The sequence below is a fragment of the Pseudonaja textilis genome, chromosome 2 (assembly GCF_049901715.1).
Source record: "Pseudonaja textilis isolate UNSWEBS1 chromosome 2, rPseTex1.2, whole genome shotgun sequence".
NCBI lineage: Eukaryota > Metazoa > Chordata > Lepidosauria > Squamata > Elapidae > Pseudonaja > Pseudonaja textilis.
In genome coordinates this window covers 89,406,512-89,434,179 of record NC_141991.1, presented here as the reverse complement: position 1 = coordinate 89,434,179, position 27,668 = coordinate 89,406,512, and the positions used below count along the sequence as shown (strand labels likewise).

Genomic DNA, 27,668 nt, shown 5'->3' with positions numbered 1-27,668 from the left:
ATTTTCCAGCCAAAAGTCATTTTTCCATTCCACTGTGGAATTGAAGTCTATAGGAAGCAGATACAATTAGGAATATAAGGATCATTTTAAGTACATGTTGGTATAGCAATCTCTTGAGCTTTTGTCCTCCAAAGTTAATTTTTCTGCTCATTATTGAAATGCATGAACACAATGCATTTGTTATTCAATTTGGCTCCCAAAATGTATGTTTTTTTCCTACAAAATATAGTATGCATTTTTTAAAAATTGAAAAGCACTTTGAGATGGACACTAATAGATATTGTGAATTATATATTTCTCTGTGCCATAATAATTTTGGCAAGTGATAGCACTTCATTTGAAAAGAAATTAGTAATTGATTTTATATCCCAGCTGGTCATCTTCAGCCACAGCTATTTAGACTGTCACGAGAGCACATCTGGATATGTATATATTCCTTAAAATCATTTTAAGTATTAATTGTGCAGATATGACTATTAAATATTGAATGTAGTTAATTGAAGTAAGTTATGTTATGAGATGTTTCTTGGACTGACCACGTGGATTATTTTAACCACCAGGAAAATCAGAGCGAACACAGATTATGTAGTTTTTATTTCCATTGCAGCACTTCCAGAGAAAATTGTGCATGGACGCTTCCTGAACATATGAGTGATGCAAGTATGAAGATCTTCTTAAAAATTCTAGTACTAAGTTGGATATTTGGAGACAGAGACTGACTCTGAGATTATGTTTCTTTCATAGCTCTAATTCTCTCCAAAATTCAACTGAATAGAAATGTTCTTCCAATTCAAATACCTGATGATGGAGAACACAGTGGTCATCCCTCAAAATGTCTGCTTTCTCTGGGGAATTTTATGTCCAAAATCTATATGTCATTTGCTTTACTGAAATACAGCCATTCTGCTATACCTAGACTCTTGGGGATGACAAAGATTGCATAACAAAGAGTAAGATCTGCATTGTAGTTCCTGTTTGTTTAGCCATAGCTGTGGTCCATCCCTCTGGCCTATATGTTGGAACAGGGAAACACGATGTAGGACACATGTATATGTGGTTAATGTATATTCTAGAGCAGCAGCCCGCAACCTTTGGGCACTAGGAACTGGTTCTGTGGAGAAAAGTTTTTCTGTGTACTGGAAAGGGGCATGGTTTTGTGTGCTGCCTGTATCCCATAGATGGGGCTTTGCTTGTTGGCACAGCCCAGTTGCTGGCATGCTGCAGACTGGTGCCAGTCCATGGACCAAGGGTTGGGGATGTCCTAGAGAAACAGATGAGGATTGATTGATTGATTGATAGAAAGACTAAACCAAATGATTTGGGAAATATTCTATTTTTTTTCCTTACTAAGGTAGATACATGATTGTGAGAAAAGTAAAGAAATACTACCCATATAATAGTTTAACAAGTCTGCATTATGAAGTTACATAGCTGTAGCATTAAAACATTTTCACAAGACAGAAATTACAACCCAGCAATTTTTACATACATATATAAATAAATAAATAAAATTGGGCACTGATAATATATGTAAGGATTTTCTTTAGGATTGCTGATTGCAAAGGTGTCCAGAGGACAATGTTAAGTAACAGGATTGGGATGCATATGACAAATGAAGCAAATTGGTTGAAAATCAATTAGGTGAAAAGGCAGTAGTAGTGATGGATTGCTACTAATGTGAAAGCTCTCTTTGTGTGTGTTAGAGAGAGGAAGGTGGGGGGGGGAGAGACCAGCATAAGAAGTCATTGGATTTCAGCTTTGATCTGAGGCTGATCAGTATTTTTGAACTGTTCAATGTTTGTTTGTTTTTTACTTAAATACCTTAGCATGAATATATATTTTATAAGCAGGGCTTTTAACTTTTAATGTTGCTCACTAAATTAATTGTCTAAATTAATTAAACAATGAGAAAGCTTTTGTGGGAAGTTGCTTGGCTACAGGCAGTCAACACAGGGCATTTTTATCTCCTTCTTAATAGGTCCTCTGTGAATTGCAGAGATCCTTTCATCTGTTGCGCTGCTGTTCTCTTTGCAAATCATTTCCCAAAATTACAGACTAAGCCCGTCTCTTGACCTTTAAGCCTATGGCAGCCTGAGGGGACCTGACAAATACACATCAGGAATATTACAAAAAATAATAGTCTACAAAGGCCATTTCATTTTGCTTTGCTTTGCTTTTGCTTTCATCCTTCCTACTCAAATTCATCTGGCAGCTACAGCCCAGGTAAAAGAAGGGAGACCTGGGAACTAGGCCAGAAATGAGCCTCCAGGTGGATAGAGAAACAAATGAGAAAAGAAGCTTCAGTTATTTTCTCTTGGCTTTTTCCTCATTCTTTTGCTTTCTGTTAAAATTTATCTCCCAGCTACAATCCAGCTGAAGGCATTGCAGTTGCTTTTAACAGTCTACTTTTGAGTCTGTTTAAAAAATCCATAATTGTAGTTGAATCCCTCTAAAAACATAGATGGATGGCAGGGGCAGGGAGAGAAAAACTAATGAAAATGCAGGAGTTTCAATAGTCACTTTAAATTTTGCAAATTTTGTGAATATTTCAAAGCAGTTCTGAGTACTTTGCAGAGGGAAAGGGCCACATGAATATATTAAATATTGTCAAGATCCACAAAGAAATATCTGGCATTGTTATCAAGTGGAGGTTTTTAAAGGCAGAAACAACAAGGACTTTATTACTTTATATATCTATATGTCAATATCTCTATATCTATCTATCTATCTATCTATCTATCTATCTATCGTATATCACACATTCATAATAATCTGGAATTGGGAGAAAAGCAATATTTTGAATGATGCGGATACTTGGTCTCAATTAGAAAACTAACCCCATTTCCATCTTTATGTTTTACAATCAACCTAAACAGACATTGTCTAGTCCGAATGGCTCAAAATGGAATCAAAATGGGGGGGGGGGGGGGTGGGGTGTTGTTAATTATTGTGAGGCATAGTTCCAGGAGTGGGATTCAAAATTTTTAACAACCTGTTCTGTGGGCATGGATTAGGTAGTGGACGTGGCTTGGTGGTCATGTTATTGGCTGGGTGTGGCCAACTCAATATCACTCACATCAAGGCAAGCATCTCCTTGCCTGGCCTCTCATGACTGTGGGGTGCTGCAACAGTCGTAAGTGTGAAAAATGGTCATAAGTCACTTTTTCCAGTGCCATTGTAACTTTGAATGGTCACTCCACACAAGCAAAGTACCAGCAAAGGAGGGGAAAAATAACTCCAGAGACATTCCAGGGACAGGAAGTCTAGTCCTGCCAAGAATGTAATAAGGGTTAACGGAAAGGCAGTTTCTGTAAGCAACACCAGATTGTTTCCTTCCTGCCTTCCTTACAGGATTAGACCAGTAATTTCTTCTAACAACCGGTTCTCCGAACTGCTTAGAATGTTAACAACCGATTCTAGTGAATAGGTGCGAACTGATAGAATCCCACCCCTGCATAATTCTGTTCCTTAGGTACCTGGTTTTCTTGAATTGCAATGACTTCACAATATGAGAGTCAAAAACAATTTCTCCCAACCTTACTACCATGATCAGTCTTCCCAACTCAATGGGTACATACAATTGATTAAATACTATTATTAAATATATTTGTTTTTGCATCTGAATATTTTCCATTCCAGATAGGTAAATAAGATACTGTTGCTTTCTTTTTAGAAATAGAGGTTGTCACCTCAGAGTTCCAATTTTGTACATGAAATATGGAAAGTGCAAAGGTATTCATATGTGAATAGGAAATGTTATCAGTTGGAAAGACATGAATTAGCATCTGTGTGTACATATTTAAATTTATGGATGCAAGCATTTATCATTATTCAAAAAAAAATGTCACAGTAGAAACCTTTCCCTGTAGCCAAACAAAAATATTGTATTAAAATATCAGAACAAAATCCAAGTAAAAACAATAAATGGAACAACTGATCCCCCTTGTGCCCAGACTGACTGTTGGTGCAAAACAAAACAACAAAATGAAAATAGGAAAGCACCTATGATGTCTTAAATAGGAAAGCACTTGTGACCTCTTAAATATTACTATGTCAACCAAGCTTTTGTGGATATTACTTTACTGCAACAAATGCCTAGGGCAGAGTCAGAAAAAGGACTCTTGATGACTTGGTGATTGGTAAATAGATACCAGTAGTACCTGGGACTGTACTAACTATATAATTTATCTATTTCAGGATGCTTTTATTCAGGTTCCTATTTCCTCTGCCTTTAAAACATTTGTTTTTTAAAAAAATATTAAAGCCAATAAGCACTGTGAAGACAATCAAAAGTCTATTTTGACCCAATAAATGGCATTTAGGTTTTAATGGTATTGTTTTGGTATATCAGTAGATATTCTTCAGTGAGACTAAGTAATGAAACTGGAATTGACACAATCGCTGAAGCTACAAGAGATAAACAAAATTATTTAGCTCGAATTATTATAGACTTTATTTTAGTCCATGGGGGCCTTTTAAAAATGCATTTCCTACCCTTCCCCTGGCAATTTATTGAATTTATTGACTTTGACTTAGTTTCAACTAGTTTATTATATAAGCAGCTCTGTACCAGCTAATACTGCAAAGGTGTGTATTGAGCATTAATTGGTGCTAGAAAAGAAGTTATCTGCCAGATTTCATTACATATTTCTTGGAAAGAAAACTAAATCCCTTAGTGTGATTAAGATCTTTATGGTAACAAATGGGATGCATGCAAACTTTCAACAAAGATTTCATTGAGGGAATGAGCATGTTTATCATAGCTCATCATTAGATACTTCACAATAGAATTAATAAACCTAAATAATTATCCCAGAAATAGAGAAAAAAATATCCCAACTATTGTATTTGCTACTGGTTTAATTAGTAGCAACTGACTACCCTTTTCTAACTAATATTATTTTGGAATTAATATCCCATCTTGAATAAAGCAAGTTTGCAATATTTGTAATATTGCACATTAATATTCATTATGCAGCAGAATATTTGTCTTCAATTTTAAAAGCCATATTAGTTTCCCAGAAAGACTGATAACTAAGCTTGATAGTCAATAATCTTTTAAAAAGTTGACAAAATGAAATATTGGGACATTGCAGTAGAAATACTTATTTACCACACAGGAATGCCAACACTTGATATTAAATACTGGAGGTAACAATAAATGGGTTGTGGATTACTTTGATGTTTTTTTAAAAAAAATATCTGAACACTTCTATTCATTTCTTAAGCCTTGAACAGATCATGCTGAGAAATGGCTGCTCATTCCTATAGTAGTAATTAAAGGTGCTGATAGCTATGTATACAGTCCTACATATCAGAAACTTGATGTCTGCAGCGAATTCATAAGGTTTGAATGCCCCCTGGCCTATTGGTATTTCAAAGGGCCTCAGAAACATGGCTTTTGACTCAGGCATTAGGCAAGGATGATGTCTTTCTTTTTCTTTGTTTCCATCTAAATTTGTTGTCTCTGCCATCTTTGTCCTTTTGTTTTTGTATTATTTCCTTATTACTAATGGTTTTTAATAATCCAAAACCAACTAAAGTCATCGGGAGTCCAGTATAACTTTTATATATTATTGTTATTATATATGTAATAATATAATACAAGTATTATTGTTATTTCAGTAACTATGAAAGTTTGCAACAAGTGATAAATTTCTGTGCTCTCTTGGCATTACAAATGCTGTAAGAAATGTTTGGTCTGAAACATGTAGATGAAGCATGCAGAGATCATGCTATAAAATATTCATGAATCAAGTCACCAAGTGTAAAGTCACAATGATATATATATATATATATATATATAAGCTGTTGTGATGGTGTCTTCCCAAAAGGCGAAGGAAAACTTTTCCACGTGCTTACCAAAAGATAAACATTGGAAAGTAGCAGAAGCGTGACAAGATTGTTTCTAGATTGTGGCAAATGATTACAAATATTGAAATTATTGTTACCGTTGGTGAATGCTATACATATTCATTATTGACAGTAGGCATAAAAAAAATTTAAAGTTTTATATAATTTTTTTTGTAGGAAATAAAATAATCTTGTATTGTTACAGTTATTCCTACATTCAATTTAAGGCATATATTCACATGGTTATTTACATAATTATTTACATAGTTATACACAGTATTATTTCATCTTACCATAATTACTACCTATCTTTCATCCATCAACTTTACAACTACCTTCTAACCAGTTATACCATAGGTTCCAAATCTCCTGGTACTCTGTTTCCTCTCTGTCTTTCAATTTCATCAATAACCTATCCATCTCTGTGCATTCTAAAACCTTTATATTTACATGAGCTGGAGGATCATATTTACATGAATATAGGAAGTAGACTCTTGTTTATATAGAAATAAGCATTATTGAACTCAATGGGACCTTTACCAAGATAAATGAATTGTAGTAATTAATTTCTAAGCCTCTAGTTACCTATGTTAACATATTAGTTGTATATACTTGGATGATTTATAGCAAACTTTGAATTTTAGTTTTTCAAGCATTGTGAATTGTTTGGTAGGCAAATGTTTGTAAAAAAAATTAAGTTGTACAATAAACTTTGCGCAAAACCCAGTTATTTTCCACATTTTTTCCCTCTGAGAAACCCAATATTCTGTTAAGTAAATTATCCCCAAGCTGTTTTCTACCCTGCAATCAGCTCAGAAAAAATAATTTTTCACATTAAAAGTTTTTAAGCAGCTTCTCTAGACAGATTTAGCACACTATGCTTTAAAAGTCTTTTAAAATAAATAACAAATAGGAGGTTGTCATATTAGCTCATTGTATTGACATTGTGTTTGGAGTATATGAGCAGTTGTAAAAGGCAAACAGAAAAGTGCCTGTACCTTTAGTTAAGAAGCTAATGGCATTTGCAATATATATTCATTTATGAGGCAGGTATTAAAAAGGTCAAACAGGACAGGCTTTTCCATTATGTAGAGTAAGTTGGCTGCCTGAGCAGCGAACGTGAGAAGACAGCAATGAGGTCTTAGAGGACAAAGTATTGGATGCTTCCTGAATCTTCTCAGCAATCTTGTTGGTTTTACATATGGTTGTGGGAGCAGTATTGTATAAACAATCATAACTTCTCCATATGTGAAATGTATGTATGTATATATGTTAAATTTCATTTTGATCTTCACTTTGGGCAGAAAAATACCTTTGTATTGGTCTTGACTCCAAAGATGGTAAGCATCTTTCTCTCTCCCATGTATAAAACTTCATGACTGTAGGTAAAACAGATGAATCTGTTTTCAAGCATCTGATAAATAAAATCTAAAATCCTTTAAATCCTTTGGCAAGTCAAAATGTGCTTCAGATAAAGTCTTCCAATTGCAGAGGTCTTTCTAAAATGAAAGACAGCTACAAAGATAGTTGTGATGGAATAAACATAGTATGGAGAATTCAAAGAAACATATATATGTAAAAATTCTATCCTAGTGAGCTGGAAACTCAAATAGATCTTCATATCCCTTTTCACTTTACAGTCCTATGGCTTATCAGTGGAATATTAAAAGGCTTCCTCGGAGAAGGGGAGGGAGATTCAGTTCTGGAGAAGAGACCTCAATATGATGTTCTGTCTGCCTTATCACAACAACCTACTAAAGCTAATATTCTTGAAATTAGGAAAACGTATAGTTGAAAAGACCTTGAGGGGTTGAGCAAACCAAGACTAAAGGTTCTATGTCTTCTGAGCTCTTCTGCCATGCTTCTAAAAGGAGAGCCATGACTTTTAATTTAAACACAAGGACATCTTCAACAGATTGAATATCATTTGCCATTATTTGTTTTTGGAATGTTTGCTTTGATTTCTCTCTCTAGTCTACAGCCTACAGATTTATTAGTAGTTTCATCCATACACCCAAAGCTGGCTAGATGCTAACTTATATATCAACTCTATTAATTAGCTCAACAGGCGGCATGCTGTTTTCTCTTTCTTAGTTTTAGGCTGCTTGAAATGTCAGAGCAGCCCAATGCACATTCAGCTTTGTTTGATTATGCTATTATTCTGAAATGAACATCTTTTAGATTATCTCCTCAGGTTGTTTAATTGGGTTATAACCCTTTTCTGAGAGTTTATGCTTGTCACTTTTGAAATCTCCTCAAAAAGAGTCTAATAAGAAGGATAAGCAGTCCCCGCTTCCCTTTGCTGAGCTCTGCTTCATTCAGATTATTTAATTGTATTCATCCAGATAAGAGTAGATTTTCTAAACAATTTTTAACTTAAATATAAAAGAAACTCTTGATTCTTAAGAGAATCTATTAATTACTGTAAGTAAATTGAGTTGAAGAAATTATCCCTTACTTGGTGTAAAATATATTACATATTGTTTCTGGATAATTTTGTGCAGGAATTCAGTAGGCAATATTTATTTTAAATGGCATTGCTTTATTAAGCTTTTTTGAAGAATTGATAACTCAGTATCATACAGATAATACATATACATATCCATTACATAATTCCCTTCCTAATTAGATGAAATGCAAAGCTCAGAAAAGGAGTATGAAGAAATGCTAAAGAAGTTAAAGATAACAAAATCACAAAAAGAATAGGAAATATTGCCATCTAGTATATATTGATACCATTAATCAATTCACATTAATTTCAGATCAGTATTTTTTTTGTATTATTCACTGCAAATTATTTGAGTTCTTGGCTAATGACACAGCAGTATCTGCATGCAAAAGTATACATATATTCACATTCCGAAGCAACCCTAATGTCATCTTAAGGGTTTCTTATGCATTTATTCATGAATATATGGAAAAACAAAGGAGACATCACATATCTTTGTCTTACAAAGAACCGAGGTGGTCCAGTGGTTAGTTCTGCAGCTACTTCTGCTGACTGCTAGCTGCCTGCAATTTGGCAGTTTGAATCTTGCAGGCTCAAGGTTGACTCAGCCTTCAGTTCTTCCAAAGTGGGTAAAATGAGGAGCCAAATTGTTGGGGGAAATATGCTGACTTTGTAAACTGCTTAGAGAGGACTGTGAAGTGGTATATAAGTTTAAATACTATTGTTATTGCTACTTCCTATTCATTGTTGAATACGGAGTAGCAATTGCATTCATTAAGCATTGTCCCTATTCTCATCCAGGTTTTATTTGCATCACATAACAATTCTTACTGCATTCAACACCTAACTTTTAACTCCATATTCATGCAAACATCTCATAATTCAAGCTCATTCAGTTTATCACACAGAAGAGCAAAAAGAGAATAGGGATCTAAGTAGATATAAATAAATGGTGTTTATAGCTTTATGTATAAACATGCAGAGTGAGTGTGTGTGGTTTTGTGTAAGCAGGGGTGGGATTCTACCGGTTCTGTCCACTTCTGTAGAACCAGTTGCTCTGAAGAGCAGCAAACAGAGAGCATACACTAAACTGGTTCTATGTTTGCTGACGTTTTGGCCCACCCACCTGCCCGGGCTCTTACCTGACCTTTATTTCCTGCGTTTTCAACTGTAACTGCTTTGCGCGACACAGCTGCGGTTGAAAAAGCAGGAAAAAAGGGCTTTTCCAACCACTGTGCACTTGCACGCAGCACTGTTCAGCTATCTGGGAAGCTCAGCAGGTCGGAAATTGCACTTGTGTGAGGCGCACACGCATGAGCAACAGAACTGGTAGTTATACCGGTCGGATCCCATCCCTACGTGTAAGTGACTAGTTGTATGCATATGAGCTTAAGTTAGAGTGTAAGGCATCCAGAAAGTATCCATGATATCAATCACTCTGAGACATTTTCTCTCCAATTGATTTATTTAGAAACAGATCTGGTATGTCAAAGGCAATTTCCCAAAGTGAAATTATTTTTGCGTGTTTCACAGAATCCACCTTCTCTCCTCCCACTTCTACACTTTATCAATCACGAGAACCAATTAACTGCAACTAGAATTTCTTAATATGACATATAGAATAACTTTGAACTTTTCAACTCCTCCACCCCCCTTCCGTGAAATGTGACAGCTGAATTTTAAATTTGACATAGAACAAGAGAAGATGTCGTGTGTGCCATGGCCAGTCATTAAGGATCTTTCATTTGTTTTTACTTTTGCTTTTTTACTTTCTTTCTTTTTTTTACTTTTGCTTTTTTTATCATAGTTGGTCTAGAAGGTCTTGGAGAATCAGCACTTTGTTAATTTTTACTGACAGCACAATATTATCTCAATTCATTACACAGAAAATTATATGGAAAAAGAGAAAGAGCAACTAAAACAGAATACCTTATTTATGAACATGGCATTTTCAACCAAGTCAGCCCCTTTTGATGGTATCATAGCTGCTGAACAGCCTGTTCTTCAATTTACCACAATTAAGAATAAATGTATCATAATGGATATGAATGGAATATTAATAAATTTCATAAAATAGATACAGGTGAATAATGCAAAAGATGAACAACAATAAAAAAATCTTATTTATTTGCTCTATGCAAAGAAAAGCAAAGAGGAAAGAAAAAAAAATCTCAAAAAATATCATTTTCATACATATATATAGCTATAGCAAAACTAGTACCATAGGTATATGAATTATTAAGATTTAAGTCAATGTACTTAATAGTGTGAGAGGAAAGGAAATTAATCATATAAACTAGCATTACACGTCCACATTTCTAGCTTTAGTTCCTCTTAAGAATTGCAAAAAAGATCATGAATGATTGTTTTTCAGTACATATTAAGTAATCAATGGATAAGAGATCATGTAAGTACGCTAACTACACATAAATGAGCACCCCATAGGTTTTTTTCAAAGATTTTTTTCAACACAGTTTTATTCCATTCAGACTAGTGACATGACTGGCTAAGCTTTATATGCCCTTGACATCTCATTTAAACTGGCATTTACACAGGGCTTGAGAGCTTTAGATCTGTATTGATGGTTTCTAATTGAAGCTGGAGCTTGTGAATCAGTTGTCTAAACAGTGCATGATACTTGAGAACTAGATATTGCCTCCTCTTCTTATCCACAAAGGATTTGGAAGGCTTATGCAAGTGTGTGTAATTTCAGAAATACCTGAAGTCAATAGTAGATATAGCAAATACTGACATCCTCCTGGCTCCTTCAATGTTTACCTGTAACCCTTCTGGGACATATATAGAACTGCTTCCATGATGCATTTCAGCCCTTGTAACTTTATTCATAAACAACTCCCCAAATAACTCCAATTAGATTAATTACCACTGAAAAAATGCTTACTATTTAATATCATGGAAATATAGCTTGAAAATTAGAACCTCAAAAAAGTCTTCCTAACAGGAGACAAAATTTTAAATTAGCCGTCACCAACATGGTGTCTTATGCAAGATGTTACACTAAAAGTTCATGAATTCCTAGGTGGTGTGATGAATTGACTTTATTTATGGTCCAGAAACCAATCTGATTTTACAGTATATAAGCACTTTATCAAAATTTACACAGTTCTAGAGCAATCAAAGAAGAACCAAACTGGTGGGTTTCTTGATGAAGGAAGACCAAGCTCTTCAAAACTTTTGGTACATAATAATGCTATAGACCTCAACAATAATGTTTTTGACCCAATATCTTCTGAACTTCATTATAAATATTCTGTATAACTCTTTATAGATACAATTCAATTCCTTAGATTTATGCTGAGTTTGATCCTCATTTGGGGATCAAGGGAATGTCAGAGCATTCTAATTCTCTTATTTGCCAATTAGATTTGTTTGCATATTTCCCTATAAGAGCTTACAAGTTTAGTAGCCCTTATTCTGCTGGAGGCAGAATTTCCAACCATCATGAAGATGCTGAGTATAAGATGCAACCCTATGAGTAACACAGTAGCTAAGCTACTATGTTCAAGATTAGGATTTTCTATGTTTCTCTTCCATTCTAAAATTGGCAGGAAAAATTGATTTATTTCCTTCTTTCATTTGAAGTTCTCCAACTTTGTAAAATCAGATTAATAATAAATAACAGAAGTCTAAACCATAGGACCAAAATATCAAGAAATGGAAAAAATGGGAATAATACAGTCGACAATATTAAATCAATTACATTCTTCACCAAAGACAATAGAAACACCCATAATATCTATTTATTACTTATCATTGACCAATTAAAGTTTGTTTACTAATTCTTAAAACCTGACCCAAAAGTGCTTTTTCAAAAGGAAACGACTTCATTTTCTTCTTGAAGACATTTTGCTTCTCATCCCAGTACCTTTTACAGCTCTGAAAAAGCTTCTTGAATGAGAAGTAAAACATGGGGAAAATATTCCTTCTAGAATATAACACCTTAACACTTCCTTAGGATGTCTCAGATGAGGAATTACATTGAGATATAATTGAAGGAGGTGGACATAGACTCAGGAAATCAGAAAATAGCATTGGATAGAGCAAGGTGCCTGTGAACTATAGAGCAAACAAATATTCTAGAATCTAATCCTTTTTAGTCTGACTTTTTACAATAGCTTTGGTGTTGCAGCAAAGCACAAACAAATGTCTGTATATTACTTCAGACATTGTAAAGCTTTCCATAGTAAAGTGATAGTCTACTAACACTTTAAAAAAAGAAACAAAAGTGACTCATAACTAAAATTATTGATAGATATTGTCTGAAGATTAAATTGGCTTAACATTTGGAACACAATTGTTTAGGGTGCATACATCTCTCATTTACATTGTGTAGAATATTTCTTATTCTACTATAACTATAGAAATGCAGATTGTTGTATTAAACACAAAGTGGTTTTAATTTCCACTCATCATGCAACTGGATCATTTAATTTGATTTTGTGTTGGTAAGAACAGTAAGGACTGTGCAACTGTAGGCTTTGTGGGCTTCTCTAAAGTTGTGTGGCTGACTGTCATTTAACTGGTGATATTGTTAATTAGATCTTCCACTCAGTTCTTCCTGAGGGATCTGTGCCCTCTAGATATTGCTGAATTTTGTTATTTGCAATATATCTAATTAACATGGTTTATGCTAGGGTTTATGATACAAGAAAACCTTTATTGTTGAAATAGATTGCTCAGGGTTCAACTACCTGTAATTATATGTGGTTCTGTCCTTTGGTTGTTTTTTTAATTCACTTTTTTCTCTTAATGTTTTTGTTTAGCTTTGATCTGTCTTTGTTCGATACTTTTCTTTTGGGGGTTTGGATGTTAATTTTGAATAAAATAAATAAATTGTTTTTAAAAAGAAAATCTGGAGTTCACGAGTCTCCTACCCCTCTGTGAACTTTATCCTTCTTACTGTAAATATGACTATGAATATTCAATTCCCTACCATTTATATCAAGCTCTAAATCTAGACGGTTTAAGAAGATAATCTCATTTCCTGTCTGTTACACTATTCACTATTCAATGATTATGAAAAATGAAAACAGAAGGAATTCTACAAGCACCTTTTGAGATTGATTTGTGAATGTTAGAGAAAGTATATGATGCTATGAGTGGACTTTTTGGCATATTCTTCATAGCAGAATTTATTGCAGAAATTAGATGAGCAAGTAGCTTCTATCTTCTCTCTGTGTCATAAAATTTGTGTTGACTTTATTATTAACTTGATCAGGCAGTTATAATCTGTGCTGCATACAATATATTTAATATTTTCTGAATGGGAATATGAAGATTTACCAACACCGAGCTTCAGCAATTGGGTTATCAAGCTATATTTTTTAGCATTTCAAGAAATTTAAAGGGTACATATGATAGAAAAGTAAACAGACAAGGTTCTAAATTGAAAGGACAATTGAAATGGAGGCATTTTGAGTGATATTGAGAAGGGAAGTTACAACTCACTAGAATAATGAGTGCCTGAGTATTCTAGAATTTCTAAGCATTTATAATTTTTGGGTTCAGAAATACATATGATTTCCAGAGTTGGAGCTGTTCCTCAGTATGCCTAGAAGGTCTTGAACAGGCTAGGAGAAGCTGATAGCTTGAGATGTTCATGTGGACTGTGGTAAGTTTTGAAAATCTGGAGTACGCAGAAGTCTCTGCTCTAAATGAAGAAAGAGTAGGATATTCACAGTGCTAAGAGTGACAAAGAAAAATTAAATGAGTTTACAGCCGCATTTCTATCATTCACAGTCTTGTTCCTCATTAAAAAACTTGTCATCTTCCAAATATATTTAGAAGTTCCAAGTTCAGAAGGTTGAATTACAAACAACTAGAGGATTTCATTACATATCCTTGTCTTTTGATGTGGATAGGTAGTGGTTCTTATAAATAAAGAGGAAGGATGTTCCAGAAGCTAGCATTGGTATGAAAATTGAAAAGATTCTAGAAGTGAGATTTATATCAGCTGTCAATAACTTTCCATTGTCACATTTACCACAAGTTTATCAAATGATAATATAAAATGGCATTTAAAACTACTATAGTGTTCTTGCTGCAAATTCTACCATCTTTGCCAACAATAATAAAGTCATTTTGTTGCCTACATTAAACTAACAGAGATTCCATTGTGCCCTTCTTTAATACAACTGAGATTTTCTACTTGGATCATTTGCTGCTGGGAAATGTATATAAGGATTGTAATCAATTATCTCTGGTTCTACCACCAACAATAACATAGAATATATATAGATCTTTAAGCTTTACTATATTTTCTGAGTTCTCAAAGAGCAACTTAAATTGGCTTCAAATTAGTTCTTGGTTTGACAAATATATGAAAATAAGCTCAAAATATATCTGGAGGAGTATCTGTTGTTTCTGCATTAGACATTTTTTGCTTTGTTTTCTTTCTGCTATAATAATTACTATGATACGGTGGCTTCTATATTTATACGAACCCAGCTGATCAAAGATCAGTATTGCTATATACACTTCATCTTGCCTGAACTGAAACATCTACCCCTTTCTCATAGCTTCTGGTGGTGTCCCCATGCCTATAAGTGGCAAATATATAGATATCACCTTCTGCTCAAATTCCATTTACCAAGAAGCAATGCAAAGGATGCCCCCTCTTGCTTGTTCTGCCACTTTCATCTTCTATGCTTTTTCTCAACTTTGCAGTTTAGCCTATAGCTCTGAGAATCTCCCATCTAAGAGCTGATCGGTCCTGTTCCTGCTTAGCATCTGAATGCAGACTAGGTTTTCCTGGTATGGTTTCTCACAAAACCAACCAGTACATACAGTATCCTAAATTAAAGGCAGAATGAATATGTATAAAAAATGGAAGACCCATATTGAAGTGCCTACACTTTCTATTTAAAAAGATACAAAAGGGGTAGGAAAAATCCACACAGATTTGTGAAAATGTATATGCCTTTGGAGAAGGCAAATTATTCCCTGCACCCCTTAATTGCAATAACTGGATAGCACAACACGGAACTATTACAGAATTATAAATCCCAGAATTTTTCACCATTAATAACACTGATAATTCTGGGCATTTTAGGACAGCAGCATTTCCCCGACTTCCACTTACCTACAAATTAATGACTGAATATAGTAGATGAGAAGATAGCAGGAATCAGAAGTGCTTTCCCAGGGGAAAACATTGGAGGATTTGTCTAATCCTGGTTCAATATTTTTCATATCCCTTTCCCCTTGAGAATAATTCTAAACCTACTTTGCCATGATTGAAGGAGTAATACCAAGTCCTTGAAAACTGGAAATAAATGCCTATGGGGAAAAATAATTGATTTCAGAATTAAGCTCAAAGAGATTGCACAAGGTTTAGGCACTGCAGAGATTTATTACCTCTGTCAGCAGACATATCAGTCAGTCATTGTATGACCTGAGACAAATAAGAAGAGTAATTTTGATAAGGGTCTAATTGCAAAGAGAAATGTTGATATACAGACAGCTTTATTCCAAAATCAGATGGCAGTCATTGGGAAGAGCTGAACAAAAAAAAAGTTGAAATGTTAGTTATCTAAAACAATCTCTGGTTTATAACAGATAACTATGTTACTTAAGTTGCAGCTTCCCTCAACCTGAAAATAATGTTTAGTTCAGGACACTCTTCAGGACACTATACTGTATGCACAGTATACAGAGCTTGATTGTGGCACTTCAAAAATCAAATTGGAATCTGCATCAAAAAAGACATATACTACACCCAATGTTGCTCTAATTGTTTTCGGATGCAATCTGCAAAATGCTGCCAGAAAGTCGGTATGAGTCACTTTTCAGACAGAATAACATTCATAGCAGATTTTGGCAGAGAACTTTGCACCAGTGGGTGGCTGAAGATTATTAACCGTATTGTTATGCCTCTTACAGTGCCATCTCTGTACTTGGTGTACACAAGCACTTGCAGGGGCAATCATAATTTCAATAAAATAAAGTATAATTAGAGCCTTAAGAAATACATGTCAACATTTTCCAAACCTTCTGCCACCACACTGATTAAATCCAAGTATGTTAGCATTGCCGGTTTCTTGTGGGTGAAAGGTTTGTCTGTGAACAGGGGTGGTAATTGGTTTCCTGCACAATATTTTGAAAATGTCTCTCACACTTTTTTTCCTCTCTCTCTCCCTACCTCTCTCACATTATTGATAATCAATGGGGAAGGAGATTAGCATGGAATCATAACTATATAACTTACAATAAGACCTGTTTATCCAAAAGAAAAGCAAGTATTGATAAAGGTATTTAACCCTGGGTAGTTAAACCTAAATACCATGGTGCCTGAGTGTTAAATCTGATCTACATGTTATTCATGATTCAAGACACCATGGAAGCAGATTATGTCAGCCTTCTGAATAAGCCAATGTAATTTACCCACAGGTCTGATCTTCACTGGGTGTCTCTTAAATACACAGTATTTCCAATTGCAGAGCAATCAAAATAAGCTGATTGTATATTAAAGTCTGTAGTGTGTATTGAAAGGGAGGCAACAGAAGAGCTGACTCTACTTCAATCTGCCTGATTGACTACATAGACTGGGGAAGTAAAAGCATTTACAATAAGAATTTCCAATTGATATGCATAGACACTTGAAAAGCATTACTTGACAGATGGAGCCATCTTCACTGATCTTGAAAAATTAAGTACAGCTTAACTTTGTTAGTACTTGGATTGGTGTCCACTAGGAAAATCTCAAGGCTACAGATTAGATTGAGAAGATAAGATCACATTCTGGAAGAGGTCAATAACAAATCACTTCCTTTAAAAAAAATATTTTATTAATTTTCCAAAGTTTAAAAACATAAAATAAAACTATATGCATTGTGATCAACATCAAGACATCTTTTACATTTCCTTACGTTTTTCAATATATGATTACTTATTCCATTACTGTTACATTTTATTCTTGTTACAAATCATTATATTTCACTCTTACACTTCACTCTTTTCTATAACATATATACATACATATTTACATACTTCCTCATTCTTTTCCCAATTGCCATTTTATTTTATTTTTATTTCTAAACCACTCATCCCAGGCATTCCAGGCATCCCAGGCTCTATAGTATATTGAATTTTCTGTGTCTTTTAATTCAACATTAGCCTGTCCATCTCTATACAGTGTATTATTTTCTTTATAATCATGCCCTCTGATGGTATCATTTTCTCCATCCAAAATTGTGCATATGAAATCCTTGCAGCTGTTGGTATATATAATATAATGTACCTATGCTTTTACTGCATTTTTGTGCTATTACACTGAATAATTTTTTGGGGATCAAAAATGTTATTTATTATTTCTGATTTATAATTTCCTCTAGGCATTGTCTGGTTGTATTCGAGTATTTCTTCACTTCCGGGCATGTCTACCAGATATGAAAATAAGTGCCTTTTTCTTTTTTCTTTTTCACTTACGTAGTGTGCAGAACAAGACATTTTGATTAGAGGGGCATTACTTTTTTTACTGGGATGAATCAAATCGTACATTTGATTCAAATTAGAAATACAGAGCAGCACTGTAGTAGTAGTAGTAGTAGTAGTTGTTGTTGTTCCTATCATTTCACGGATCACTTCAACAGCCTTTCCCAACTTGGTACTAGTCACATAGGTTGGGCTTGCCTTCCATCCAGTGTCATGCTTACTCACATATCTGATGCCCAAAACTAGGTCCAGACACCCCAGATTTAGAGATTGGCACACTTGGAGACCAGCAGGTTCAGGAGGCACCATAGGACATGCAGTCAGTAAATATTTATATTCATTTATTCATTTATTATTGATATTAAGTACTTCTGTGCATTGATTACATCAAATGTTCATTTTTTGCTCTCTCAAGTTGTAGAATGGAAAAATGGAAGTCTGACAGGCTCAGTTGACCAGCTTCTCATTTCTGAAAGCCTGTTTTGTAAAATGGTGACACCTTACATGCTGCATTTCTGGAATTTAAATCTTAAAAATCAATATGGAAGGTAAATGCACAGACTAGTTGAATAATGAATCCTTGCTGAGGAGAAACTATAATATACCATGGAAGGAATACTGTGAATAGCATGAAATTATTTTTAAATGGTCAAGATATTACGTGGAACAAAAAAATGCACTTAAGATACTAATGTGGCATAGTTTGGATCAAAGCAGGAGAATGAGTATTTAAATTGTCCTGTATTCAAAGAAGTGAATAGAAACATGTCTTGGTCTCAACCATTGGGACCAAGATTGTAAAGAAGCTACATTCCCATTCCATATTATAGCAAGAGGGACACCCATTATTCTTGCAACCCAGAATCTATCTATTGCATAATAGTTTTTTCCTGATTGCGGAGCACTGCGAGCTGTGAACGGAGCGCTAAAGAGCTGAAGGGCAAGATGTTAAAGCCTCATTCATTGACTGTAATAACTCTGGCCTCAGAATTATTGACCAGTGGAGGAAAAAAACACAAATTATATTTTGGCAAGAGCTGTGTATAAAATTTAGCACATTTTTCCTTTCTCTTTCTGAATGTGATAAACTGGTCTCTCTCTATGCTGTTTTCTCTTCATTTCACTTGCCTTTGTGAATCTTATTCTTACAGACAGTGAGCATCAATCCCCCCTCCCTTTAACCCTTTTAGGAGACATTAAGATGAATGACTGATGATTTAGACCTATTACAGCTTGTTTCAGGAACAGATATGGAACTAAAACACCATTTATCTCATTGATAGGTGACTTTAGGAAAACAGATTAGGAATAATGCAGTCTATCTAATGATGCTTGATCACTTTTGATACTGTCCATCATGGTTTCCTTTGCATTACCTCCAAGGCTTGAGAGAAGCCCACTGTTTTGCAGTGGTTTTCCTTCTTCCTAAAGGGGTAGTTCCATTTGGTTGTAGATTGAGCCATAGGAATCTCATTGAGGGTTTTTTGCAGAATTGATGCCCTCCTTATTCTTGTTTAACAAAGAAAGGTTATATGTTGACATGAGGTCAGGTATCACCAGTAGGTTGATGATACTCAGTTTTGCACATTGATCAAAATGCTGGCCCAGTGTATGGAGTGTGTTAAGGTCTGGATGAAATGAACAGATTTAGGATTAATCCTAAATCCAAGACTAAGGGTTCAAAAGCCATCTTTAATTTTGTACTTGAAATTTATTTTCACCTGACTTTGATTCTCAGATCATGCAATGATATTTTCTAAAATTGTTCTTCATTTTCTTCTTCTAAGTAATCATAATGTCATCTGTGTTTTGGCATCAATATTTCTTATTTTCAGTCTAAATTTAGCAACCATTAAAATCACACCATGTAATGTATCTGGAACAGTGAGTTCAGTCTGAATTAAGTTTCTTGTCCCAGCTAAAAAAGGATCTCAGATTGCTCATTATTGTTGCTTTGGTGAGAGCAAGTAATTGACTTCATGTAGGATCTGAATTTCCTGAAGTTCTCAGCTGGAAAATGGGAAGCAATTTAATTTGGTGCTGAGGTTGAGAAAACCACTGAAAAGCGGGAAATTTAGGATCTCTCTTCAAAAGTAACTGCTTGAACTAAAAGAAAACTTTATTGCCTCAGCAAGAATTTAGCCATAGCAAATTAAAAGAGTATTGATTTGAAGTGCAATGGATGCCTTGACATTTCCATTGATTGAACAGAAAACCAATTTAAAGCAGAAGAGCAATTCACATTTTGCCAGGGTAGTTCATGAATTATAAATCAAGTATGTCAATAGCAGCTCTCTCTCTCTTTCTCTCTCTCACTTAAATATTAAATCAAGATTCAGGGTGGAGTGAGTTGTTCCCTTAGTAATTTGGAACATGAATCAACACTGATACAGAAGTTAAGAAAATGGAACTACATTTCCTATCTCCTTTAGTGGTGTGCCAGTTAACGGAGAGATAATTCTAACTCACAGTAAAATTATCCTGCTTCTTTTACGCAATACCTTCCCTGACTCATTGAAAAAAAACCAGTGATGTGCACTGAACTGAAGGATGTTGCATTGTTTCTATGATTCTGAACCCTTGTCAGCAAAAATCATGGCATTCTGGGGTGAAAAGAAGAATCTGAATATTTTATTATGTCATAGTAGCTCTGATGATTATTACATTTTGCTTTGTGAATTGATGAGACCGGTTATTGAAAGTGCTATAATATTGTACCTCTGCTATACATATAAATTTGAAACGATTTGCTAGAAGTCATAACTTACTACTTCTTACTACTTCACACAATATATGATTATCCAGGTTTATTAGGTGTACCCATATTGCATATTCTTATTTTTTTATATCATGATAGAATCATCACCATATTGCAAAAATGAACTGAAAATTGTCAATATTGAGTGTCATCATTGTTACTGTGGTTTAATGCAAAAATGGGGTGTTAGTAGTCTTCGTAGAAGGTGCTTTTCTTTTATGTATACTGAAAGCATTTGCACGAAGACAAATTCCTTATGTGTCCAATCACACTTGACCAATAAAGAATTCTATTCTATTCTATTCTTAACTGTTTGTTTACTGTTGAAAGAAATAAAAACAGACAGATTGGAGGGAATGCCATTCAAACTGCTGGTGAAATAATTAGCTGCTAAATGCTTTGAAAATGAAGAGAATAGGAATCCTAGGTATAACCCTACATAATAACTTAATTTTATTTTTAAATGTGATAAGCTGTCACTCTTTTCCTGTTTGCTCATCTTTGGAAACCCCAGTGACCAGGATTGAAGAAAATGAATGGCATTTGAATCAAGAAATATGACCTTGTATGGAGGCCTTTAAAATAGGCATGGCATAGTTAAAACAACTATCATCACCAGGGGAACCTACCAAATCTCAGTATTACTTACATGGGTTCTCCCAATTTGCCCTCAACTTTCTCTCCAAGATGTCAAGTGTGGTCCTTGGTTTGCAACCCTTCCAGCCAGTTTCTGACAAGCAATGACTGCAGTAAAAATAGTTGTAAAATCAAGTTTGGTCACATGATGACTTATTGAATTACCACATTGTTTAGCAACCAAAATTCCAGTTCTAATTCTGGTCTTATACAAATTTTCTTTATCTGCTGTTGACATTGTCATTTTATAATTTTGAGACCACAATTTTTGCCATTTCTCTAGATCAATCCCATATCCAAAATTCTTCCCCCAAGCAATCATAGTTTCTTTAACTTGTTCTACTTCTAGTTTAATTTCTAATAAATATCCATACAATTTTTAAATCACCTTTTCATCAGTACCTGTCAAAATCTTATCTAAATCAGTCAGTTTATCATAGAAACCTTCTGTTATAGAATCTTTGTCATATCTTGAATGTATTTGCACATATGAAAACCAATTCATCTTTATACCTTGTTCCCCTAATTTTTGCATAGATTTAAGTTCATCCTTTTCATTCAATATTTCACCATATCTTCAAAATAACCTTTTCCAAGCCTAACTGGAATTGTTTGGAACAAATATAAAATTCTTGGTAATATATTCATCTTGATTGTTGATATTCTCCCTATTAATGACAGTTGTAAATTTTGCCATTTCGCCAAATCTAGCACTATCTGCTACTTAAGTTTAATATAGTTATTCTCTTTCTGTGTACTCCATCTTGCTGTCAAATGTATCCCCAAGTACTTGATCTTATTCGTGACCTGGATTTTCAATATATCCACCAGTTCTTCCTTTTGTCTTGATAGCATATTCTTTGTCAAAATCTTTGTTTTGTCTTTATTTATTTTCAAACCAGCCAACTTTCCATATACCTCTATCTTTTCTATCAATTTTGATGCTGTTTTTAGTGGGTTTTCTAAAATGAAAACCAGATCATCTGTGAATGCTTGCAACTTAAATTCTTCCTTTTTAATTTTCATCCCTTTTATATCCTTTTCTTCTCTAATATTTCTGTTTAACACTTCCAAAGTTAACACAAACAACAAAGGTGACAGTGGGCACCCTTGTCTTGTTCCTTTTCTTATATCAATAGAGTCTGTCAGTTCTCCCTCTATCATTACCTTTGCCATTTGGTTATGATATATAGCTTCTATTGCTTGGATAAATTTTTTTACGAAAGCCCATCTGTTCCAACTGTAGTAACATGAATCGCCAATTCACATTATCAAATGCCTTCTGTGCATCTAAAAATATCAAAGCCATTTGTTTTTCATGGTATGCCTCGTAATATTCCAGAGTGTCCAAGATTATTCTCATATTGTCTTTTATTTGTCTCTTTGGCAGAAATTCATTTTGATCAGGGTGGATAAAATTATTTAGGTATTTTTTAAGTCTTTCTGCCAATATTGAAGGAAAAATTTTATAATCTGTGTTTAGTAAGGAAATAGGTCTATAGTTATTGATTTGTAATGGATCAGCCTGCTCTTTTGGGATAAGTATAATTATATTCTAACCATGATTTAGGTATTTTCTTCTTTAACATAACTTCATTCATAACTTCTAGCAATGGAAGGTTCAGCCAATATTTCTATCGTTAGGTTTTGTCCCTTTTCTTCCTCTATGTTTTGGAATCTAAGGTAAAATTCTGATCTGTCCATCTCCCATCTCAGCATCCCACTTTTGTCTTGTTCAACCACAGTCAATCTGCTATCAATAACTCCAATCATCTTATCTCTTTGTTTATCTTCTTCAATTTTTTGGAATCTCTCATCATACTTCATCATCATTTGTTGAATGTTCTCCACCTTTTCATTAGTTTTTCCTATTCTTTGTTCAATGTTCTCTGTTCTCTTTTCAATATTCTCTGTTTGTATATTTTGAATTCCTTTCATAATCATCTGCAGCATCACCTTTTCCTGTTCTTTTTCTTGCTGTAACATTGTCTGTATTGAGTGTTGTCCTCTAGATGGTAAAGAGGAAGAAGTAGAGGTTGAAGGACCAGCCGCTGTTAGTTTCCTACTCATTTCAGACACTTCAAAATCTTCAGTTTCTTCTAGACCTTAATTCACTTGTAAAATAACCAATTGTAATTCCAAATAAAAATAGTGGGAAAAAAGAAGCCAAATAATAATAATAATTTAAAAATGTACAGGTTTTTATATACCTTAATCCAATCGATTGGTTAGATAGCAGTAAAAACTCAAAAATGGAAGAAAAGACCATAAACATAAAAATGAAAAAATTGTTAACTCCTGGAAGAGGCAGAAAAGTAGGGAAAAAAAAACTAAAGAAGAAAAAAAAGTTCTTCAGGTTCTTCAACTCTTAATTCAATTAAAAAGTCTCGGGTATAAAAAGATGCATAGAAAAAAAAGAAAACCACAACAACAACAAAAGACAATATGGAAAATAAATAGAAAAAAATACACGGGAGAGAGAGAGAAAAAATAAAATAGACTACTTCTTTAAAAAAACAAGGAAAACATTAATACTAAAACTTTTCCTTTAAAAAAAATGCAAACATAAAAATTAGACTTCAAAAACAAAAAGAAAGACAAAAACAAGCTCCAAAAGGCCAAAGATCCAAATAGCTATTACAAAAAGTAAGCTAGTAAGGAGGGGGTTTGTTAAAGTAAGAAATAGCCCAGCTTAAAAAAAAGTAAAAAGAGCACACTGCACCATATTTAGTTATCCAAGGCTTTTATTAAAATTTATAACTCTCTTCTCCAGAGTCTTATCGTCCTCTTTTCTGTAAACTTCAATACCAGACTCCAACTACTGATAGAAACCCAGAAGAGCACCTGCAATAATACTCTCCCATGCTCTTCCCTCTATCTTATCAAACAGGCAAAGTCCTTGAAAAGAAGTCTCAGATCTTTCCCAGCTTTGTCTGGTCAAGAGAAAAAAAAAAGAGATAGAATATTTCCAAGCCTCTAGTTGGCAGTGTTATAAAGTTTCTTCTGCTTTCACTTTTCCCCTCCTTTTTCAAACAAGATATAATAAAAATCAATTAAAAAGGGAAAAGGATATTTAAAAAGAGGACCAGAAGAGAGTTTCTAGCCTAAAATATTATAAAGTCAAAAAGGAGAGAAAGAATAGATAAAAAAAAGAAAAGCCAGTCCAATTTCAAAATATAAAATCATATATAACAAGTCCAGCAAAAAAAAAAAAATCACTTTGACTTCCTGTTTAAAATTGTCGCTTAATCACTTCTGTCTAAAATTTTACAGATTCTTTCTTTTCCTTAGGATGTCCTTTCAAATCTTAAAGTAAAGAAAAAATTGTCACCAAACCGGCACCCTTTCTCTTTCCGTTCTCTTTCATTTCGGAGCTGTCCCAGCTTCAGCAGCTTTAATGGCTGCCTCTTTGCCGCTGGCAAAAAGAGCTTTTCCTGGATCTACCAGGGACTTTGCGGTATCCCTGGGATCGACAGGCTTCGCTCTTTACATTCACCATCTCTTCAGGATGGTTTAGATTCATTCGGACCGTCCAGGAGCAAAGTTATCAGCAGCGATCTCAGACCTCCAAGATCGCATGCTGTATCATTGCGACGCCAGCTCCGCTCCCCAAAAGAAATAATACTGTTATGTTAATTTCCAGAGTTACTGTTTGCTCATTGGTATGTGGACTGACTTGTGCCAGAACAGGCTATATTCAAAGCAACTGAATAACAAGAGCTGACTTCAGAACTCAGAATTTTCTAAAAGTTCATGCCATGCTAACTAGAAACCCTTATTCTTTGGATGTCTGAAAAGATTAGCATTCAAATGCCAGTGAGATTTATAGAGATGCTGTAGAGTAGGTATCACATTTTAATTGCTCTTTAGTTTAGATTTTCAAGATTTGATGGCAAATTAGTTACTTACCTGTCATTATTTGTTTAAATTAGTCTGTAATGAATTGCATTTCTGGAAGCCTTAACTTCTGAAGATGCTTAACTATTAGCTGATTCAAGCAGGAAATGTACTTCAGTGAGAAGTTCTCTCTCTTCTTTTCTCATCTTGTCTTGTCTAGTCTCATCTCTTTCTTTTCTTTTCTTCTTTTCTATGGTGTCTTCCCCTTTAGAATTTGACAAAGGGCAACAAACACTAGTTGATTTGGAGAACAGTCATTATTTACATTCCATCCCATGACATTTTTATCAAAAATTAACTCCTTGCTCCCCCCCCCGCCTTTGGAATTAATAGAACAGCACAACAAATAACATCAAATATAGCTTCATAAAAGAAATGCACAGTTTAGGTGTCCAAAGAATTAATTTGGAAATATTTGGGGATTCTAGTAGAAGTTAAATCCATAGAAATGATCACTTTCATTCAACAGAACTCAAATTTCCTCTACTGGCTTTGAAATATATTTGCAAACAATTTATCTACCGTACTTCCTGTATAATCATAATCTCTCCTTGCTTTTAATAAGTTAATGGTAAAATCACTCACTATACTTCTTTGTGACAAGCTAAGAATAATTTTACATACAGTAATGTTATCTTTCCAGCCAAGGAATTACTTTCCTGAGACTGTTCTTCTTAAGTACTCTACAAGTTCATATGACTTCGCTGTCTAAATTATTTTTAATCTTCTGAAAATGTTTTCTTAAACGGTGGATTACGTAAAGGGTTTGGCACTGCAGGAAAAATGCTGTATTAGTCTCTGATAACAAAAATCAGCAGAAGCCTGGTAGCATCTTTCTCTGATAAATTTTATGAAAAAGCAAACTTTTCTTTTCATATGATGATGTTCACAAAAACTTATTGCTTTTAAATAAAATTCTATTACTTGGAAAAGCTGCTACCAGAGCCATTCTGATTAGATAATTTTTAAGTGACATGAACTAATTTTTCAGTCTCTTCATAACAATATCTTTTTTTCCATTCTAAAGTTGTTCCTTTAAAAGTTACTGCATTTACTGCATTAATAGAAGAATAGAATTAAGATCATATGAAGTGTTAATGCCACTTTATAATGCCTTGGTAAGGCCACACTTGGAATACTGCATCCAGTTTTGTTCACCATGATGTAAAAAAATTGTTGAGACTCTAGAAAGAATACAGAGAAGAGAAACAAAGATGATTAGGAGACCGGAGGCTGAAATATATAAAGAACAATGGCTGGAATTGGGTATGTCTAGTTTAATGACAAGAAGAACTAGAGGTGACATGATAGCAGTGTTCCAATATCTCAGGGGCTGCCACAAAGAAGAGGGAGTCAAGCTATTCTCCAAAGCACCTGTGGACAGGACAAGAAGCAACGGATGGAAACTAATCAAGGACAGAAGCAACCTAGACCTAAAGAGAAATTTCCTGATAGTTAGAATGGTTAATCAGTGGAACAACTTGCCTCCAGAAGTCATGAATGCTCCAATACTGGAAGTTTTAAAGAAGAGATTGGGCAACCATTTGTCTGAAATGTTATAGGCTTTCCTGCCTGAGCAGGGTGTTGGACTAGAAGACCTCCAAGGTCCCTTCAAACTCTGTTATTCTATTCTATATAGGTATAAGTTTGAATCACTTGGCTGAGTTGAATATGATGTCCTTTAATCGTGTCCACATTGCAGGCCAGTGGGAGCTGTTTGGCAGCATTAACAGGTTTACAATCATATAAATTGTCAGCAGTTTGTCATTGTGTTGACTAACAATTGATTAGATTTATTTTTAGACTCAACTTGAGCGACCAACTTTTTAAAAGAGCAGCATTTTAACTTAGTGAGACCTGAGACCTGGGGATAGCTTTCCTTCAGACTTAATTAAAGCTTCTCTTCTGAGATGTGCTTTAGATCTCTTAAGAAGCATTTGAACAGGTTTGATTCCAGGTCATCTGTATATTATTGCAATAATTTTGATTACATATTCAGTACTATCCAAAATGACTGTACTATAAAAATATCAACTGGGTACGAACTGTTCCATTAATTTAGTTTAGAAGAGCTAAGACTGCATTTGTTTTTGTTTTTTATTTCGCTGTCAGCGTAAGCTACTGTGAATGACAGATCCAGCTTTGATAGAAGAGAATATTTATAGGTCAGGTTTGATCCTTGCTGCTCTCTGAGCTTGGTAGTTTTCTTACAGATGTTTCATTGCCAAACTAGCACTGATGATGTTGCCTAGTTTGGTAATGAAATGTCTGTAAGAAAACCATCAAGCTTAGAGAGCACTAAGAACCCCACAGATCTAACTTTATCATTAGCCAAAGAGGACAGTTCATTGACAGCATGGAAAAGTACAAAACAATACTCTTTGTAAGTTTCAGCCAGTGAAGACTCAATTTGGAAGAGTTTTTTCTGTCTGTCTTACAGGCAAAAATGACATAATATCTTTAAAGTCTAAAATAGGATAATCCAAATAGTTCCTGCTTGAAGCTAATGCTCTCTGACAAGAAATTTATTGTGACAGCTTCTTATATCCCAGAAGGATACAAGTGTGTCCACTTTTAACCTGCAAATTGAAACTACTTGAGCCTTTGATGCATCTGTTTTGT

General features: G+C 34.3%; 1 protein-coding gene across 3 annotated transcripts in view; it reads left to right on the top strand.

Annotated features, from left to right (window-relative positions):
• KCNIP1 (potassium voltage-gated channel interacting protein 1) overlaps nt 1–27,668 on the top strand; it is a 369,601-nt gene that overhangs the window by 45,506 nt on the left and 296,427 nt on the right. The window contains exon 2 of one of the 3 annotated variants that reach the window (XM_087924557.1): nt 608–660. The exons of the other annotated variants lie outside the window; for them this stretch is intronic. Coding sequence (XP_087780683.1) covers nt 648–660 — 13 coding nt within the window. The 5' untranslated portion in view covers nt 608–647. The remainder of the gene's footprint in view (nt 1–607; nt 661–27,668) is intronic. 3 annotated transcript variants of the gene reach the window in all.